The 19,492-nt window shown below is 60.3% G+C and overlaps 1 protein-coding gene across 3 annotated transcripts in view; it reads left to right on the top strand.

Moving 5' to 3' along the window:
• The first annotated feature begins 7,257 nt into the window (after positions 1 to 7,257).
• Positions 7,258 to 19,492, top strand: part of CPLX1 (complexin 1) — a 35,578-nt gene continuing 23,343 nt past the window's right edge. Inside the window, exons 1-3 of one of the 3 annotated variants that reach the window (XM_032333519.1) lie at positions 7,258 to 7,419; positions 8,081 to 8,179; positions 9,558 to 9,663. In XM_032333519.1, the coding sequence (XP_032189410.1) occupies positions 9,633 to 9,663 (31 nt within the window). In that variant the 5' untranslated portion in view covers positions 7,258 to 7,419; positions 8,081 to 8,179; positions 9,558 to 9,632. Of the gene's footprint in view, positions 7,420 to 8,017; positions 8,180 to 9,557; positions 9,664 to 19,492 lie in introns of those variants that run through there. The other 2 variants (XM_032333521.1, XM_032333518.1) reach the window with 2 other exon arrangements.

The raw sequence follows: 19,492 nt of genomic DNA, 5'->3' as shown, positions 1-19,492 counted from the left end.
TGGAACAGGGGTGTCCCCAGGTCAGACCCAGTTTCCTTGGAGGTTGAGAGGCAGGTCTGTCTCCGGGAGGAATCAAGCCCAGTTGTCCAGACCCAGCTCCCTGGTGGCGCCTGGGGCAGGGGCCTCCATGCAGGGAGGGGACATTTGGGGGCAGATCCACGTCGTACACGTGTCATCAGGGCTGACGATATCCACTGTCTTGACACCTTTATCTGTCCTCTTATTGGGGGAGTTGGGCCGTTCGGCTCTGCGTCTCATGGAATTCTGTGTCCCCACTGAGGAGCAGCCAGCCTCTCACAGGCCTTCTTACCCTGCCAGTTTGGACAGGGGCTTCCTTTTGGGGCGCACAATGGCTCATACCTGCGACCATGTGCCATCCGCTCGCTGGGCACTGGCATGAGGGCAGGGCAGAGGCCCTTCCTTGAGGCTTAAGACGTTGGGTCCTGGTTACGCCCTGCAGGGATGGGGTTGGCCTGGGTGATGTGAGCCCTCCCAGAGAAGCAGCTGGCCGGCAGAGCCAGGCTAGTGAGCATTCACTGCCAGAGAAGGCCTGGGAAGGATGGGAAGGCATGCGTCACACCGGTGCCAGTGACCCTTGGCCAGCAGGAGGGCCCGGCTGGCCAGCCCCCAGGCTCGGCTTCAGTCTTAGCACACGCAGGACCTTGGGGCACCATCAAAGCAGAGAGCATGGGCCACGCCCAGCTCTTCTCCAGCTCAGGTGCAGCCCACACACGGGTCTCAGAAGCAGAGGGACTGTCCATCCTTGCCCGCCATGATCCCAAGGACTTTTACCAGGAAGCCTTCCACCCAGCTCTCAGCAAGCTGTGCCCTGGGGCTGAGGGCTGTCCTGAGCCCTGTCTGGTGGGGAGAGTAGTGTTGGGGATGGGCGCATCCAGCTGTGGCCAGCCTGCTGCTCCCACAGCCCCACCGCTCTTGGCCTCTTTCCCCCAGGATGGCTGCTCCACACCTCTGGCCTCAACAGGCCTCCCTCCTGGGGCACCTGTGCCCTTGCCCATAGGGGGTTCTTCAAGCTTGGTCCCTTGGCTGGGTCCGCAGGCCCTGAGCTGTACCCTCAACCCTGGTTCTGCCTGACTCCACAGCCAGCGCTCATACCCAGGCAGCATTCACACCCACGTCCAGGTGGGTCCACCCTAGTGGACAGTCCTCCAGCCACAGCCCCTGTGCTGTTTGCCCTGGGGAATCTGTGTGGGCTGGCAAGGGGCCTCTGGGATGTTGAGGCCACAGGGTGGAGGTGGAGACTGGCAGAGCAGATGACTGCCCCTCAGCTGCCCACAAGGGCTGAGGTCAGCGTGGGAGTCTGGCCTTCCAGTTCTCGTCCCCCACTTGAACCAAAGCTGCTGGGGGGCATGAGGCCAGTGCTGGCCAGGGGCTGATGGGTCCGTGCAAAGGGGACACCTGTCCTATAGGACAGAGCTCTGCTGTGAGTTGTCCTGGCTGGAAGCTGAGCCAGGGGCTGTGTCCCCACCACACCCAGCTCCTGGCCAGCCCTGTCCAGGTGTCTTTGAGGACAGGCAGATGGTATGGCTGCCACCCAGCCTCTGACCTTTTGGGCACTGCTCACCCCTTCCCAGGAGCTGGAGAGAAGGGGGCAAAGATGTGTGGCAGGAGCTGTTTGGGGAGACTCTGGCTCGAGGGGGGAAGACTGTGATGCACCAGTGGCCATGTTACAAGTGGGTGAGGGTGGGGCGGGCTGGGGGCCTCTAGTCTCACCTTGGGGAGAGGCTATGAATTGGTGGTGTGCAGAGTTTAGAGAGGAAGCGGCAAAGCCAGGGCCACTAAGGGGCCACTGGAGGTCACCTTCTCTGGCCCCAGGCCTGATTTAGGATTGCCTCCACTAGCCACCTGGGGCAGGGCCTGGATTGGATCTTCTTCCTGGCCTTCCAGGCCTCGGCGACAGGTAGGAGGTGGTTCCAGACGCTCAGGCCCTGGGCAGACTGAGGCCAGGACTCCAAGTCCCGGGCAGTAGGTCTGAGTGCCCCCCCTGCCAGCAGCAGGGCTGGCTCCAAGGCTTCCCCGCGGCCTGTTGGCTAGGGCAAGGTACCGTCTGCAGTGTGACCTGGTTGCCTCCTTCCCGGGGTCCCAGTGATCCACCCCATGCCCTGTGCTGGCCTGGAGCACGTCCCCCGAGAGGGACGTTTCGTCTCTAGAGGAAGTTTCTGCCTGCTTCCTGTGGCTTGGGATGACTTCCGTGCTCATTGTCCTGTCTTCTTCTGAAGGCAGTCCTGCTAGTGCCTCCCTCCCCAGGGCTGAAGTCCTCCTCATTCTGGAGAGGGAGCACTGGGTCCTCTAGGATTCCCACAGAAGCCCTCGCTTTAGGGCCAGTGCGGTGAGGTTGGGTGGGGGGTCTCCCTCTCTAGAGCCCTGGGTGGGGTCACAGCTTCTACATCCATCCCTGGGGCTGGACAGGTGGTGTGTTGTCCCCACGGGCACGATGTAGACCCTCCTCCGTGGTGGTCTCGGGATTTGTTTTTGTTCTGCATGGAATGCAGTTCCTCCAGTTTGGGGGACACTGGGTCATTCTACTGGGTCATTCTACCTGAAGCCCAAATGTCCCCGAGAGGGGCTAATGAAGCCTCCTGTCTCCATCCCCGCAGGTCTCCGTTCCCCTCCAGTTCCCATCCCCCCAAGTCTCAAGACCCTGGTCTCCATCCCCCACCCCACTTTCCGATCCCACTTTCCCCCCACCCCCGGTCCCTGGTTTATGTCCTCCCCCATCCCCATCCCCCAGTCTCCTGTCTCCATCTCCCCAGTGTCCATTCCCCCCGTTTCTGTATCCCCCGGTTCCCAACCCCCCCCGAGGCTCTGTCTCCCCCGTCCAGTCCAGTCTCTGGTCTCCATCCCCATGGTCTCCGTTACCCCCTCCCAGTCTCCATTCCTCCTGCCTCCCCCGCCCCCGCCCCCGCCCCCTGTCAACAGTGCCCGTCACTTGGCTGTGTGGTGAAACGTGCATGGTCCTTCTACCCGCGACTGCTGTGTCTCGGGCATCTGCTTTTCCTGGAGAAGCTGGGCCAGCAGCAGCCTCTGCCTGCCTAACTCACAGCAAGTGCCCCAGAACAGTGCCGGGAAAGAAAGGCAGTTAGCGCAAAGCGGGTGAAGGTGGGCAGAGCGGGAGGGAACCCCTGTCTCAGGCTGGCCCTAGGGGTGGACAGAGGAACATAGGGTGTCTTGAACTCTGCCACTGGGGGGCAGTCCTGGTCCATCGCCCCCTTGGGGGTGAATCCGAGGGTCCTCCAGGCCTGGGACCCTGAGAGGGCCCCACTTTCCTGGGTGGGTGCAGGCCCGACTGTCCACTGCAAGGGGTTCCCCGTCCAACCCCAGATCACGCAGGAGCCTTTGAAGCAGGGGTGTGTCGACAGGGTAGAGACACAGGGAGGAAAGACTGGCTGTGGTGTGAGTGTTCCCACAGAGGCGGACTGCAGGCTGCAGACCCCTCTCTCCAGCTCGGCGCCCTTGCTGGGCACAGGAAAGGCCACAGAGACCTCAGACTCCTGCTGAGAAGGAGCCGCCCCACAGTCAGGCTGAAGGGCAGTCACGCAGGCACAGAGCAACCCGCCCAACCTTCCCAGCCAGAAGGTTAAGGCCCAGGAGGCAGGAAGGTCCAGCTAAGCCCTGCACCTTCTTCCCCGAGTGAGCCAGTGGGTGTCCCCTGCCCCCCAGCTGCCCGTGAGAGGCTACATTCTGTCTCCAAGCCCACACTAGGGGTTTTGTGTTGGAGCTCAGGGGGGCTGCTACAGCCAAGCAGCCCGTGGCCCCTTACCACCCCTGCTGACTTTCCCTCGGGCCCCACACTGCACTCTTCTCCGAGCTCCTTGGAAAGGCCTGTCTCCCCGTTCTGATAGGATATCCTGCGGATGACTCAGGGACTCCACCGTTTCTGCCTCCTCCTGGAGCTGTGTGCAAGGTGGCTGTGATGGCTGTGACTGGAGCCTGGGGAGACAAAGGCGCTGGCTGATGGCGAGATGGGCATGGAGCTGGGGAGGGAGGTGACCTTGGGCTGGGGAGGGGACCCTGCGAGGGAAGGTGGACTGCGCCCGGTAGTCTGGAATCTGAGGCAGTTGATGCTGGAGTCATCACTATGCTGCGAGCCCAGATCCTGAACCAGCTCCTCAGGAAAGCGGGTCCACGGGGGTCCTGGTGGGACCTAGGGGCCTCATTTTCTGTTGGGGATGGGGGCAGGGCCTCTGCAGAACCAGGTGGTTGGGAAGAGAGTGCATTTCATCCCAAGACCCTGACCAGGCACATGTGCCCCAGCACAGGAGGGGACAGGGGTCTAAGGAATGAGCTGGTGCCCCAGGCTGGTCAGCACCTCCAGCTTCGTTCCCAGGAGCCCAAAGGGACGAGCTCCAGGTGCTGACCCCATGGCCAGCTAGCTGGTCCTAGAGGCTAGGTGCCTCTTGCCTATGGTGGCAAGCGAAGGGTCATGGGACTAGGCAGGGACACAGGGTCCCTGCTCTCAGAGCCATGGTTCTAACCTAGCTCTGATGAAAGACAGCCATGGTCTCACTTTGCTTCTGCGTTTCCTGTGTCATTACCTTTTAAGTAGTAATGAAATCCGGCAGGAGACAGCAGCATGGGGACTGAAGGGTTCAGTGGGTTACATCATTAAGCTTGCATATGAGGTTTCTGGGCACCCATGTGTGCCAAAATCCCTCCCAGCCGTTCCTGAGGGCCTGAACCCCCTGCCAGACGCCAGCCCCAAATGGAACAACGCCAGCAATTCCTGAAGGCGCTTCCAGGGCCCTCTCTGAGCCTGAGCAGGCTGGTGCCCTGGGGTGCAGGAGCCATGGCCGGCCCTCCATGGGACAGATGGGCCTGGCAGGTGCAGGCCTCCCTGGAGGGAGCAGAGGGGCTCCTGGGGAGGGCTGGGGCAGGGTGCCCTGCTCCTCTCTTCTGCCATCTGGAGTGACTCAGTGGGGGCTACAAAGGGGACTCTGAATGGCAGGGGGTTCAAACCCAGCATCCTGTGGCCTTTGGCACAACCTTGCTTTGGATCAGGCGTTCTGGCCTTGAAGGGCCCATCTGGAGGGCAAGGCATTTCCTGAGCTTGCAGAGGGCTGGCCTCAGGGCTGTTTACCTGGGGGGCCAGCTGGCCAGGGTCCCACCGCCAGGTCTTGGCTGTGGCCAAACACACATGTCCCAAATGCTCACCTTGTAGTGGGATACCCTTCCCCTCCTGCTGGTTCCTCGAAATCCACCCCACCCCCAGTGGCACCACTATTCACCTCCTCTGTGCCCTGAGCCCATCATGGATGGCGCCCACATCCAGGTGCCTTCTGAACTCACTCCGGGTCTTCCTTGGCTATCTGGAAGTTTCCTGCTGAGCTCCTGCCTCGAGGCAAGGCCTCTTCTGGGCCCTCACAGGGCCACAAATCCTACCACAGGACCAGACCAGGCAAGAGGCGGCATTTGCAGCCGGTTCGCCTCACGTCCTCACCACCTGCCCAGAGCTGGCCCTTCTTGGGCCTCGAAGCTGCCCAGCCTCCCTCTCCTGGAGTGGGGCACCAGTCCCTCTGATCCCGGACTATTTCCTCCAGGGGGGCCTGAGTCCTAATTGGGCCATGCACCCCCAGGTCAGGGCCTGGACACCTGTGAGACATGAGGAGGATCACCGTGTGATGGGAGGTGTAGGAGGGGGAACGACAGACAGGTGGTGACCCCACAGGGAGGACGGGGACAGGGCCAGACAGCATCTGTGGGCCCCTGGCTCAGGGCTGTGTGTGGAGCTCAGCTAGGCCCCGATCATGGAGTCAGTGGGGCTGTGGAGCGCCCACCGAGATGAAGACCTCTGTGCTCCTCTGTCCTATGAGCCTCACTGCCCTGTCACGGCACACGCAGGACCCTGCTCAACCTGGCTGTACTGAGGTCAATGGGGGTCTCCTGCAGGTGGCTCATGAGGGTACCAGGGGCCACTGGTTGGGGGGCCTGCTATAGATTCCACGGAGGTCACCTCTGGGGTCACAGGAGGTCAGCTGTGGTTCACCCTCCAGGTCCATCTGGTGGCAGGGGTGGAGGGAAGATGCTCCAGAGGGCAGAAGGGACTTCTCTCCCTCTAGCATCCACATTCAGGTTCTGAGGACACTGGAAAGGCCAGGCTGGGCAGATCCTGAGCGGGGGCTCAAGGCACACCCTTGAGACTCTTATGCACCTGGGGACAGCAGATCCCAGAATGCCTGTCCCCAGACCTGCTTAAGGCCTGGAGCTATAAGCCACCTCTCAAGAAGGGTCAGGGGAGAGATGAGATGTAACGGGAACTCTCACATTCTGGACGGGCAGCCAGGGCAGTTAGTCCTGCAGCCCTGGCTTGAGTCTTATGTCCTCTCCCCAGTCTCCCCCTTTGGGCAGCAACCCCCACCCTCCCTTACCTCCTGGCCCAGATCTGAGTGACAGGACCTGTAGGCAGGAGAAGGTGAGAATGTACCCAGGGCCTCGGGATCCGGAGAGGCTGTGCATGTCCTGAGGGCTATGTTTTGGGACGTGGGCCTCCTCCAGGGTCACTAACCAAAGCGGCCGCTGAGTGGAGTCTGACCCTTCACTTCCAGGGTCATGTGAGGAAGGGCTGACTTCCTCCATACCCTCTCCTTGGGCCCCTACCAGGTCACTGCCAGGCACAGTAGGGCCTGGAGATGGTTAGCGAGGGGTGGGAGCTGGTAGCAGGGTGCCCAACAGGCTAGGCCTGCAACTCTTCCAGAGTTGAGTCTGAGCTTCCCGGGGTGCTGAGGGGAGGGGCAGAGAGGACCAGGGGGTGTGGTCTCCCTGGGGTTGGGGCCAGAAGCAGCTCCAGGGGCCGCCCCTTCCACCCCAGGTCCAGCAAGTCCTCGAGACTCAGTCGGGAGGGGTTGGTGGCAAGTTAATGCAGTGGCCACCAGCGTTATCTGCCCACCAACCCGGAGGTCAGCCCTGGGCCAGCAGCCGGAGCAACATTTCAGCCCCGCTGCTTTTTGAGACCCGGCACGCGGCGGAGCCGCACCCCTCCCCACAGCACCCGCCGCAATTCTCGCCTGCCCTGGCTGCGAGCGGGGGGTCTCCCAACTCCCGGGAGGGGCGGCAGGACTGGAGGCTTAACGTCCGACCTTGCGGCGACCCGGCTGTCCCCGCAGTGCGGCTTCTACCGCCGGGAAATCCCGGAGGCCCGGGGGAGGGGGCGGCCGCGGCGGGGGCGGGGCTGCGGGGATAGCCGGGGCGGAGCGGCCCTGTCTGCAGTGACCTTCACGCGTCCCTGCCCTGCGAGGGGCCGCCCGTTCTGCGCTGCCGGCGCCAGCCGCGCTCTGCGCGGGTCTCCTCCCCCACTGCAGCCGCGCTGGCCGCCCGAGGGGGCGGGGGTCTCCCGCCTGCGTCCCGCTGAGATGAAACTCAGGGTGGCGTCCTCCCTTTCTCGGACGCTATTACACTGAAAAATAGGTCCGGGCAGGTCTGCCGTTCTCTCTCGGGCAGGGGTGGTGGGTTTTCAGAGTCTGGGGGCTCCCTTCTCCCGCCCTGCGATTCGGAGGGGCCGGAAAGCGGCGGGGTCGGGGTCGGGGTCGGGGTCGCGGGTAGCTCTCAGGGGCTCTCGTCCGGGTCCGGTTCACTGCTGCTGACGCGGCGGGAGCCCCTTCCTCCGCGCGCCCCGGCGGAGTGGAGTGGGGAGGGGAGCCGCGACCCCCAACCGCCAGGCCTCTCCGGAAGAGAAAGAGCTTTTGAGGGTTGCGCACGTATGGGTCCCACCTGCGCTCGCGAGATGCCCCGCACGGGCGGGGACGTGAGGGTGCGGGACCCTATCTGCAGGAGGGCGACCTCCGGCCGGGTCCACACCGAGGAGGTCGGATGGTGGTGGTGGGGCCGTATCGGGGATTCTAAGCCGCTGGGCGGGCGGGGGTAGCAGGCGAGGCTCTGAGACCCCACCGCATCTGGCGAGGGGGCAGCGCTTGGAAGAGGAGAGGGGGCGCGGCTCCGTCGCCCCCGCCCCCGGCCCCCGCGGGCGCCCGCCTCGCCGCTGCGGCCCCGCCCTCGTCGTCACGCTCGGACGCGGGCGGGGGGCGGGGTGCGCCTCCATGTGACGCGCCCTCCTCGCGGTGCCCTTCAGCCGCCGCCGCAGTTCCCGGGGCGCCACATGGACCGGGCCAGCCCGAGCGCGCTCCGCCACTGACTGCCCGCCGCCCGCCAGCACCCCGGCCCGGGGAAGGTAACCCACGCTCCCGCGCGCACCCCACTCCAGGCCGCCCCCTGCCCAGCCCGCCCCTCCCCGGCCCCCGCGGGGCGCGCGCCCGGCCCGGGCGGGCGCTGTCCTCTGGCGCGGTGCTGAAGCGGGCCCCACTGTCCCGGCCCGCGCCCTCCCGCCTTGTCGCTTCTGCCTTGCGCGTTTCCCCTTCCCCTCCCCGGTCCTCTGTCTCTCTCTCCTGGCGCCCTCCCACCTGAGGGCCGCTCAGCAGAGCCGGGGCACTCGCCCGCCCGCTAAGCCGAGGGGTGCGGCGGCAGTGGGAGCCCCAGCCCGCACGGAGAGGCAGTGGGAAGCCTAGGGGGAGTTCCAGGAGCACCCCGAGCTTCCCTGTGGCTGGGCCCTGAGTTCCCCACGCCCTCAGGAGCCAGGGGAGAAGTTTGGAAGAGAATCTGCTTTGCGGCAAGGGCGCCCCTGCGCGCCAGCGCTTTGCGGTGAGGCGGGGGCACTCCCACCCTGCCGGCCTTCCCCAGGCCCCGCAAACGCTGGTCTCCTTCGTCTGCAGAGGAAAACATCGTAAAACACTGGGTCCCAGAGCCCTGGGCTTCCCTGCCTGGAGAGACCCCACAAGTGGGGAGGGAGGAACCTTGCAGCCGCTGAACCTACAGGCCGCGCTGCCCTACCAGAGTTCAGCTGACCTGGACCCTGTAATGCCCCACCCATGCAGATGCAGGTGGGAGGGGTCTGACCTCCCATTTTCATTTGTTCCCTGAAGGCTGGGTTCCCTGCAGTCTCTGCCTTGCACCCCAGTCTCTGCGCAGGGCAGCAGCAGTGGGCCCTGGAATTTCCCCTGGGTAGAGCCTGGTCTGCCGGCCCCTGAGACTCTGTCAGAAGCCAAGGAGGCCTCTCCCAAGTTGCATCCACTCAGTCCTCAGCCCACCACACCCTTCCTGTCCCTTAGACGGATCCCCCACGCCCCTGTGGCCCAGGGCCCACAAGGCGGCAGAAGAGCTGGTCACCTTCAAACATCCTATGGCTCTGCCCCAGCCCTGCACAGCCTGGCTCCTTCTGAGCCGCGCTCTCCAGCCTCCATCCCTGCAGTAGCCACCATAAGCTGTTTTCAGAAAACCATGGGCCAGGGGAGACCACTTTTCAGGTCCAGCTGGGGTCTCAGGACCAACCTGCCATGGTCAGCATGTAGGGTGGAAACCCTTCTCCACAGAGACCCTCCCAGGCCCTCTCAGGTGTCCTTGTCAGTGTCGGGGTCTAGCCTTGGGAGGGGGGAATGGACAAAGGATGCTCTCTTCAGACCACAGACCCATGCTCAGGGACATCAGTCTGGATGAGGAAAAAGACCACCCCCAGGCCTGGTCAGGGTGACCTGTGACCACTTCCTTTCCCCCAGGCAGAGAACTCCTGGCCACACTTGCATGTGAGTTCCAACCCTTGGAGGAGCCACTGAGGAATCAAAGCCATCGTCATGGAGTTCGTGATGAAACAGGCCCTGGGAGGTAGGAAGTTGAGGGCGTGGGGGCCCAAGGCACGGGGCTGGGGCTGGACCCTACATTGGAGCTCCAGTTGCACAGGGGCATGTTCAGCATATGGTCACCTTCAGACTTCACACATGCCTTCACCACACATCCCCGGAAACACACCTGCCCACTCCCCCGTCAGGACAGAGCCGGAGAGCAAGAAAGGGACCAAAGCCAGTGCCTCCCAAATTGCTTTGGCCATCACAGGGGTGGGGGAGGGCACACACTGGCATGCCGTGGTCAGGGCAGAGCCCACCAGACAGTGCTGAGGCTGGGGTCAAGGATTAGGGAGCAGCATCATCGCTTTTGGGAGAATAGGCCAGGGTGGGTTTTGTGGGCACCAAGGGCCAACCTGATGGGCATGGTGAGGCAAGCAGCTGTGGGGAGGCTGCAGAGGCGGGTGGAGGCCAGACCTGGACCTATGGTGTCCAGCAAGGACCCCATGGGTTTCACCTATGCATAGGGAACCAGGGTTGGCTGAGCAGGGGGACAAGAGCAGAGGCTAAGATAGCTGGTGTGTCCCTGGCCCACTTCCGCAGAGACCGTGCTAGGTGTGTGTGTGTGTGTGTGTGTGTGTGTGTGTATAGGGGACCGCCCTTCTGACCCTGCTGACTCCTACCTGAAGAGAATCCTGTGCCTCTTTGGTGCAAGTGCCATACTGAGGCCAAACACACTGGCCTAGGAGGTGGGCAGGCACTGGGCTGAAGTCCACACTCGGATAGGTGCGTCCTGGGAGAGCAGTTTGGCCAGCTGGGGCCCAGGGGACCCATCCTGTGTGCTCCAGCCCCCCTGCTTGCAACACAAGCTCCCCAGAACTCCCTGGGAGGGGAACCTGTGGCCACCCCTGACTCTGCCATTCAGGATGTTTTCCTTTGGTGGCCTCCATGGGCCACACCCTGACCTGGTGCTGGGTACAGCATAGCGTGAGTCAGGTGCTGTGTGACAAGGCCATCCTCATGGGGCTGCTGCAGGGCAGGAGGAATCGGGACTTGGCTGCCAGAGGTGGGGAGCAGATGGGACTGTTGCGCCGTGATGGAGGGCGGGCTGGAGGGCACGATGGTGGGGCCGGGGCCACCAAACCCAGGAGAGGGGCCCTGTGGGTGGGCTTGTCTCTTGCAGAATGGCTGCATTTCTGCTGCCACAAATTAAATGGAAAGACATTTGGGCCTGGCCTGGGGCCACATATCCTGAGATGCTGTGGTCAAGGATAGGCTGCAGGTTGGGTCTAATTATAATGATTACGTCACCAGGACGTGATTCAGGGACAAGCATCCTGGCACCGGGAGCAATTCATGTTCCCACCCAGCCAGTCCCCGGCTGTTACAGATAATTAATTAGGTGGCTAATTCAGGCCCTGAGGTGGGTTTGTAAGAAACCTGAAATATCTGATTTGGCTGTCTACATGGCTGAAATTAGCTGGGTAATTGCCAGCCTGGATTCCCTTTGTTCCATGTCAGCCCAAAGTTTCTCCTGTGGCAGCGACAGGGCGGGCTTCTTGGGGCCACGGGGGAGCTGCAGGGGGGCAGCCGGCCAAGGCACCTCGGAACAGCCCCCTGCAGCAGGTGCCCGCAGGGCCTTTGCCAGGGGCTGCCCCCCAGGATTTGTCATCCCCCCGAGGCGGGGGCTGGGCCCTCCATCGGAGCTCCAGGGCGAGCCCTTGTGTTTTTCTCCTGTGTTTTCTCTCCCACCAGACAGGCATCATATTGGCCTCTTAGGATGAGTGGGTACAGACAGAGGAACTGAGACAGACCCGGACCCAGACCCAGAGAGATGGACCCGAGAAATAGAGAGCAGGTGTGGGGTTGGAGAGAAGGAGAGAAGGTGCCCCGAACACATAAGACAGATGTGGGGAGGGACAGGCCTGAGGGAGAGGGACAGTGGGGCACAGGCTGTTTGAAAATCTGTGGAGGATGGAGGATCGGAACAGAACAGCCGGGAGAAGAAGACGGGGTCCTGAGACCAAGACTGAGGAACACAAGGAAACAGGACAGGAGACTGAAGTGTAGGGTGCATGGTAGAGAAAGACACTGAGACAGAGAGACACAGAGACAGAGACAGATGTATGAGAAATAGACTTAGAAATAGAGTCCCGACTGGAAACACAGAGCTCTCCTGTGCAGCAGGAGGTAGGAAAGAGGTGAGGGCCTGGAGAGAGCCCCGTGGGTGCAGGCTTCACTCAGCCCAACTGGGGACAGGACTCGTTGGAGCCTAGATGAGTCATGGCCATTAGAGACTGTCCCTAGCTCGCTGGGCTGCTGTGTTGTCCTGAGCATATGTCTTATGGTCCACCTCCCAGCCCCCAGTCCTTGCCAGAAGCCCATGGCTGTTTCCATAGGGCCTGCCTGGTCCACTCTGGGGTTCAGGGTATGATGGACTGAGTGAGATCCTGAAATTCAGGGGATGCCAGTCCTGAAGGAGTTCAGATGCTGTTTGGACAGCGGTGAAATCCCAGGTGAGCCCAGGTCTTTCCTATAAGCCTCTGGCAATGGCTAGTGCTGCCCAGTCCCGGTAGCCCAACCCCTCTTGAACCTATGTCTGGTCAGCAGGCTTCTGGCTGTCTGCCACTGTGGCTGCCGTGTGACCTGGGCTGAGAGCTGTCTCCTCCGTGGGGTCTGGGGACCATGAGGCCACCTGGGAGCAGGGCACAGACCTCTGGGTACCTGCTACTTGAAGAAAGGGAAGGAGGAGGGGGGGAGGTGGCTAGCAGTTGCTGTGGTGACAAGGGGCTGCCCTAGGCAGTGAGGGAGCACAGGACCCAGCAGGCCAGGAAGGGGGCCTGGCAGGTGGGAGTGGGACTCAACACCCCAGCAAGGCTGCCAGCACTAACTGGTGGCCTCACAGAGCAGGTAGGCAGCCATGGGCCACAAAGGAAGGGACAGATGGCTCCCAGGTCTCCTCTTCCTGCGATGGCAGGATCTGCTCAGACACTCCAGTCCCTGGGCCCCTGGCGTGGACACGGGAGGGCTTTGCACATTTGCCGTCTCTCTCTCAAGATGCAGCCTGGGAGGGACTATGTGGGGCCCCAGGTGCGTCTGCTCTTAGGGCCCAAGTTCTCTGTGGGATGACTAGGGGGTATCTTTGGTTCCTTCACAGTCAGCCGTGATTCCTTTGGACACTGTTCTGCACCAGGGAGCGGTGGGGGCCGTGGGCACACAGGGCTGGCTGACAACAATTCTCCTGGGGCCAAATTATTGAAGAAAGTGTCCCATTGTTGACAAGTTTGTTCTCACTGAGGGAATATCCTGGAGGCCTTTACATCCTTGGGCCACCCCAAGATCCACCCCAGATGTAATGCTCAGTCCTTCAAAGAAGAGAGCACTTGCACAGTCTGTGGAAGCAGCTCGAGTGGGGGCCTGGGGATGACAGCAAGGTGGCCTTGAACGGGGGCCACGTGCGCAGATCTGGGGTTCAGGGTCCTCAGGGGCGCAATTTGAAAAAACGGTTTGCCCCCAAGGCCGGGAAGTGGCAAGCAGCCCTGGAGCCAATGGACAAGGGCGTGGGCAGCTGTCAGGACCGGCGACTGGGCGGCTGGTGTAGACTCTTGTCAGGGCAAAGCAGGGGGAGTGTGGCTCTTTTGACCCTAACAACTGGTTCTTGGCCGGTTATCCTGTCAGTCTGCCTTGGTGTGACATGTGCCTTGTCTAAAGCATGCTTGGGGCCTCGGGGTGGTGTGGGGGCAGGGGAGGGCTTCCCGGAGGAGGGGGCATCTGAGGTGGGATTCAAGGGCAGGCAGATGACCCTGGGACCCAGCATGTGAAAAGGCCCCAGGGCTGCAGTGCTGGGCCAGGTGTGGAAGGCAGCAGGAGATGGGAAGGAGGACATTACAGGACAACCGTGACCGAACCCACAGCGGGAGGGGGGGTCTTCTGGCCAAACACAGGCCAGCAGCTCCTTGACACCTTGTCATTGTGTCATGCGTCTTGTGGTGAGTTCGCCTGGGGCATCCTGGGAGTGGGAAGGCTATCCTCTCTTGGGGAGGAGGGGGCCAGTGAGGCTTGTGCCTGGTGTCTGGGGAGGATGGAGGCGGGTCAACAGCCACCATCCCAAGGCGGGCATGTCTGAGCAGGGACAGCAGCTGCGCTGAGCCAGAATACGGGCTTAGGGGAGGGAGATAGATCACTGTCTCCCAGACCTACACGGATGGACGAAGACCATTTCATGGACACATGGCCCAGGGAGAGTGTCCGGGGCTGCTGTGGTTGGGGACCCCCTACACCCCGGGGGTGGTAGAGGATGTGCTCTCTGCTGGGCACTTCTCGAGATCAGTCCCCAGAGGTGTCAAGGTTGCCAGGGTCAGATACTAGGAGAGAAGGCAGTATCCACCTCGTTGTTCACACAAGATGGGGTGGGCTGGGGTTGCAGCTGGAAGCCCTGGGCAGAGAAGCATCTCCCTCAGCGCTGATGCCCTCCCACAACAATGGGCATTTTGCGGGGGGAGGGAGGCTCCTTCCTCTTCTGGCACCTGCTTCTTTTTTTTTTTTTTTTTTTTAAAGATTTTATTTATTTATTTATTTGACAGACAGAGATCACAAGTAGGCAGAGGGGCAGGCAGAAAGATAGGAGGAAGCCCGCTCCCTGCTGAGCTGAGAGCCCGATTCGGGGCTTGATCCCAGGACCCTGGGATCATGACCTGAGCCGAAGGCAGAGGCTTTAACCCACTGAGCCACCCAGGTGCCCCATGGCACCTGCTTCTGTTGAGCATCCTAAGCCCCTTCTCCCACGACTGGGTCTCTGACTCCCAGCTGAGTTCTGTGTCGCAGCTGCTCTGGGGACGTAGCGTCAGGGATCCTGAGGTCTATGTAGATCAGAGGGAGCTCCTTCCAGACCCTCCGTACCTTGCCCTCTAGGCCCTCTGGTCAGAACTGCAGAGAAGCCTGAGATCCCAGGTGGTCCTGTCTGGACCCCCCGGTGTCCTCCATGGGCCTCTACACTGATGATGAGGCCAGGCAACCCCATCCTGTCCCAAACCCAGGTCTCATTGGCTCCCCACCCTATCTGTCTGTTTTGGAGTTAGCTCTGCTTGTCTGGAGCCTCCTGTGGACCTGAGGCTGTCCAGCTGGGACACTCCCAGGTGCAGCCAGGTTCTCTGGGGGGTTGGTGGGCCCACGGGCTGGGCTGGGTTGCAGAAGGAGCAGACTGGGAGGGGAAGCACCAGAATTCTGCACTAGGGAAGATGCTTTTGGCTCAAATTAGAGAAACAGAGAGGGGTTTGACTTGGAGGTGGCTCAACTGTCCCGTGGTGCTACCCAGGACATGGCTTTAGCTCTCGCTGTGCCCCTGTTGCCCCACGAGCTTCCCTGGGCTTTCATGCTCAGGCTGCTTCTCACGGCAGCAAAGTGGCTGCCACTGTTCTGGCTTCACAGGCACAGGGCAGGAGGAAGGTGAGGGCCCAAGGGACAACCCCTCCTTCAGTTTAGCAAATGTGTTTACAGGATGGCACTGAGGATTTCCACTTGTGTGTCACGGAAGTTGAGGCCGAGGCGGTCACATCGCCCTCCAAACAAAGTGGGCACTGTTGGGCAGCTCACAGTACAGGACTCACGTCAACGTGGGAAATCTTGGTTTTCAGATGCAAGACCCCCAGACCAGGAACCCTCCGAGGGCAGGGGTGCCTCCTCCTTCCCCTGTTCACCCTTGAGAGCCGGGCTTCTCCACAGCAAAGAGTCAGTGAGAAAACACCAACATGTGCTCAGAATGGGCACCGGCTCACTTCCCTGGGCTCAGGAGAGACAGCACATATCCCATGGCTCTCGGAGGTTGGAAAGACGCATCACAGAAACTGCCTTTTCTCCCTAAGACAAGGAAGGACAGGCCTTCCCTCAGGAGACCGGACTCCTAGTTGATTGAGCCACAGTTCAGTTACAAAGCTTTAGCCCCAGTGTGGAAATAGAGCGGATATATCACACTTTGGCCAATAAAGTCGTTTGTTTTCTGCCTTGTTGGTTGGCAAGAGATTCTGGTTGGGATTAAAGCATTTGTGTTAAGGGCTCCTGTGTGACGGGGCTCACAGTGACCTTCACTAACCCCAGGGACTACTTGGTTTGGTTGGGAACATTGCATACTTAATACTGGGGCATTAAACTGGCAGAACGAGCGTCAAGTCCTGGTGGACCATCACGCCAACAAGCTTCAGAGATCTGCAGGGTAAACCCAAGCCCAGGTCATAACAGATCCGGCACAGGGTCGTTCTGAGACTCCTGCTGCTGGTGGAGGCTGCCCAGAGCCTTGGTTCTGTCTGCAGGAGGGGGAGGGGAAGGGGAAGGCTTTGGAGGGGCACGGCTCAGTCCTTCCTCCTGGCCTGCCTGGTCTTGGGCTTCGTGTGAATCTTTTTTTATAAAATTTCTTCTCATTTTTTGAAAAAAAGATTTTATTTATGTATTTGAGAGAAAGAACACGAGAGTGGGGAGGGTCAGAGGCAGAAGCAGACTCCATGTTGAGCAAGGAGCCCAATGTGGGGCTCGATCCTGGGACCCTGGTATCATGACCTGAGCCGAAGGCAGATGCTGAGCCACCCAGGCACCCTTTCTTTCTTTCTCTTTTTCTTTCTTTCTTTCTTTTTTTTTTTTTAAAGATTTTATTTATTTATTTGACAGAGAGATCATAAGTAGGTAGAGAGGCAGGCAGAGAGAGAGGGGGAAGCAGGCTCCCTGCTGAGCAGAGAGCCCAATGCGGGACTCGATCTCAGGACCCTGAGATCATGACCTGAGCCGAAGGCAGAGGCTTAACCCACTGAGCCACCCAGTGCCCTTCTTTTTTTTTTTTTAAGAAGATTTTCTTCTTCTTTTTTAAGATTTTATTTATTTGAGAGAGCGAGCGAGCGAGCATGAGCTGGGGGATGAACAGAGGGGGAGGGAGAAGCGGACGCCCGCTGAGTGCAGAGCTCACAGCCCATGAGATCATGACCTGAGCTGAAATCAAGAGTTAGATCCTTAACCAACTGAGCCACCCAGGTGCCCCCAAATCTCTCTTTTCTAGGATTGCTCTCATTTTTCTCATCTCCCAAACAGAGGAGAACATGGTTTCTCTGCCTTTGCAGGGATCAGTCAGGAGCTCTGGCTTTCTTTTCTTAGGGGCAGCCTGGCAGGGTTGGGGAGAGTCCCTGTTCCACCAGTAGGTTCCTTTTGGTCCCATGGACCTGACTGTGAACTCTGGCATCCAAGCTGCTCAGGGTCCAGCAGAGGGCCTAGGGTTCTGAGTGCTGGGTGCTAGGTACTGGGTAATGTATGTTGAGTGCTAGATGCTAAGTGCTATGTACTGAGTTCTGATGGTGTGTATGCTAGGTGCTGAGGATACTGAGATCTGGATTCTGGGTGTTGAGTGTTGGTTCTGAGTGCTGGGTGCTGAGGGTGTTGGTTCTGGGTGCTGACGATGCTACATGCTCAGTGTTGGGGTGCTATGTACTAGATGCTGCGTGCTGGGTGCCAGTGCTCAGTGCTGTGTGTCAAGTGCTGGGTCTGGGTGTTGAGTGAGCTGCATGCTGGGCGCTGGGTGCCAGTGCTCAGTGCTGGGTATCGAGTGCTGAGTCTGGGTGTTGACGAGTTGCATGCTGGGTGCTGGGTGCTGGGTGCCAGTGAAGACTGGGACTCAGGAGATTGGGGCCCAGGCCAGGCAGCTGGCTAAGAGCAGCTCTGACAGAACCTATAGGCGGGCTGGTGTCCACGTCTGTGGACCATTGGCGCCATTGGCTCTCACTGACCCCACCGCAGGATGTGGCAGTGGGTCCTGGCAGAAAGGACCAAGCCCGTTCAGAGCTTTGTTTCCTACGCGGGGAGGGGAGCTTCATCAGGACAAGGTGCTGTCCAATGTATGCCCCCCAGGCTGTCTTGGCCCCAGGCCTCTGCCTTCACTCTGGCCCCCCCGTGGTCTGAGAGTCGCCCAGCAAGGCCCATGGACCTGGGGGCTCCTGGGAGAGGCCGGAAGAGCAGTGCTGTGTGCTTGTGGTGGGAGGAGGCATCAGGGACAAGCAGAAGCTCCTTTATCAGAAGATGCGGGGTGGTCTTGGGGTACCTTCAGCACACAGCTGTCCTGGGGCCCTCAAGGCTCCTCAAGGCTGCTGGGACCATCCTGCACTTAGGTTTCCTTCAGAAGGAGGGTTCTGGAAATGTAGATGACCACCCCAGGCTTTGTGCCTGGCCCACGGGGGTGAGAGAGAGCAGCCCTCTTTGCCCAAGACCTGTGTTGGTGTCAGTTCCCCTGTCCTGTCTGTCCAAGTAGATGTCCTGCCCATCAGAGCCCACCCTGTACTTGGGGTCCCTATCAAGGCGGAGACATCATGAGGGGTCCCTGACGCTCAGGGCCAGGTGGTGTGGGGCCGTCCCTGGCCCTTGTCCCTGGCAGCAGGTGAGGGGTCGAGGGCAGTGACCCCAGGGCCCACGGCTGTGGTGTCCTGCATCACGGCAACACCGGTGAGTGGGTGGCCGTGAGTGGCAGAGCGGCTGAATGGAAGGATGGATCCATGACAATGACAGCCCTCCTGGAGCTGGGTGGCCATGCCATCTATCCCCAGGTGTGGCTCTGCGTGGGCTCACCACGGGGCGTTTTCATCTCGCTCTTGTCTCCTCTGGGCTCCTAAGACCAGACGCTCTCGCCTGGCACCTGGCTCCACAGGCCCTGGGCCCTGGGTACCCCACCCCCACCCCCAGGAGGCATGAAGCCTCTGGTGGTTACTGAGGCTGAGGAGAGGGGGACTTCGTTCATGGCAGGAGGAAAATCTCCAGGCAGCTAATAAAGGCTAACAAAACCTCAGAAGGCATGGGAGGGCAGAGAAGAGGAGATCTGGGTCCTTCCAAGCACGCACATCAGCCCGAGGGGCCTCACAGACCATCATGGGCGTGCGTTCAGTGCAGCCGCTCCGGTTGGAGGCTAGCAGGCAGCATCTGTGGGTCACCCTCCAGCCATTAGGCCCAGGCCCTAAGCTCCGTGGCAGCAGGGTGAGACGGGGTCCCCAGTGTCTGGTGCCTCCCTTCCTAAGGCCTTGGTGAGGGGTACCCAGGCTTTGCACCCAGCACTCAGGAGATGCTCAGCTCTGGGTCAGCAAGGACCGTGCAGAAAGCCAACTGTCTTTTAACGGAGTTTTGACCTTGAGCAGTGGGCTGAGGGCAGGAGATGCAGTGGCCCCGTGGCCAATGGTAGGCTTCATTTCTCATTGAAAGCTCATTCGTTCCTTGACCAGGTTGGCTAGGAGAGTCCAAGCTCGCCCCTCCTCTCTGGGGCAAGGGGGTGGGCATCCGGTGAGGGGGGCCCTGCCACAGCAGGTAGGCGCCATGGCGGTCACGGATCCGACCTCTGCCAGCTTCACTCACACCTTCCTAAAATGCTTTCATGTTGTTTAACTTATTTTATCTTAATGGATGGACTAAGTTTTCTTTTTAAAAACCTGCTGCAGGTTTTGGAAACGATGGGCGCTTCCAAAATGTTATTTAAGCTCTAATTACTGTGGGCCAGAATGAAACGGTGTGCTGGCAGCCCTCGCCCATGCTGTTCCTGGAGTTCTGGGCCCCCCTGAGCCCTCCCTATTTCTGTGCCCACCTTTGGGCCTTGGGATGTGGATCCAGGGTACTAGGGTTGCGGTAGGTCCTATTAATATAGAAAGGATATTTTGATCTTCGCATTCAACTTTGTAAGAGATAGTTATACGTATTTATTTTTTAACATGAAAATGTGTGCTTCTTGTGGGGAATTGAAATAACACAGAAGAATATGAAAAAGTGGTAGGGAAATTTGAGATGGCACCTGTTGAATCGCTCATTACTTTACTTAAAAGTACTTTTTCAAGGAGGGATGCCTTCAGATCTATTTCTAATTTTAA

This window comes from Mustela erminea, chromosome 2 (assembly GCF_009829155.1).
Source record: "Mustela erminea isolate mMusErm1 chromosome 2, mMusErm1.Pri, whole genome shotgun sequence".
In the NCBI taxonomy this organism is placed as follows: Eukaryota; Metazoa; Chordata; class Mammalia; order Carnivora; family Mustelidae; genus Mustela; species Mustela erminea.
Note: the sequence above shows the minus strand (reverse complement) of the source record. Positions and strands in the feature narration are given on the sequence as shown.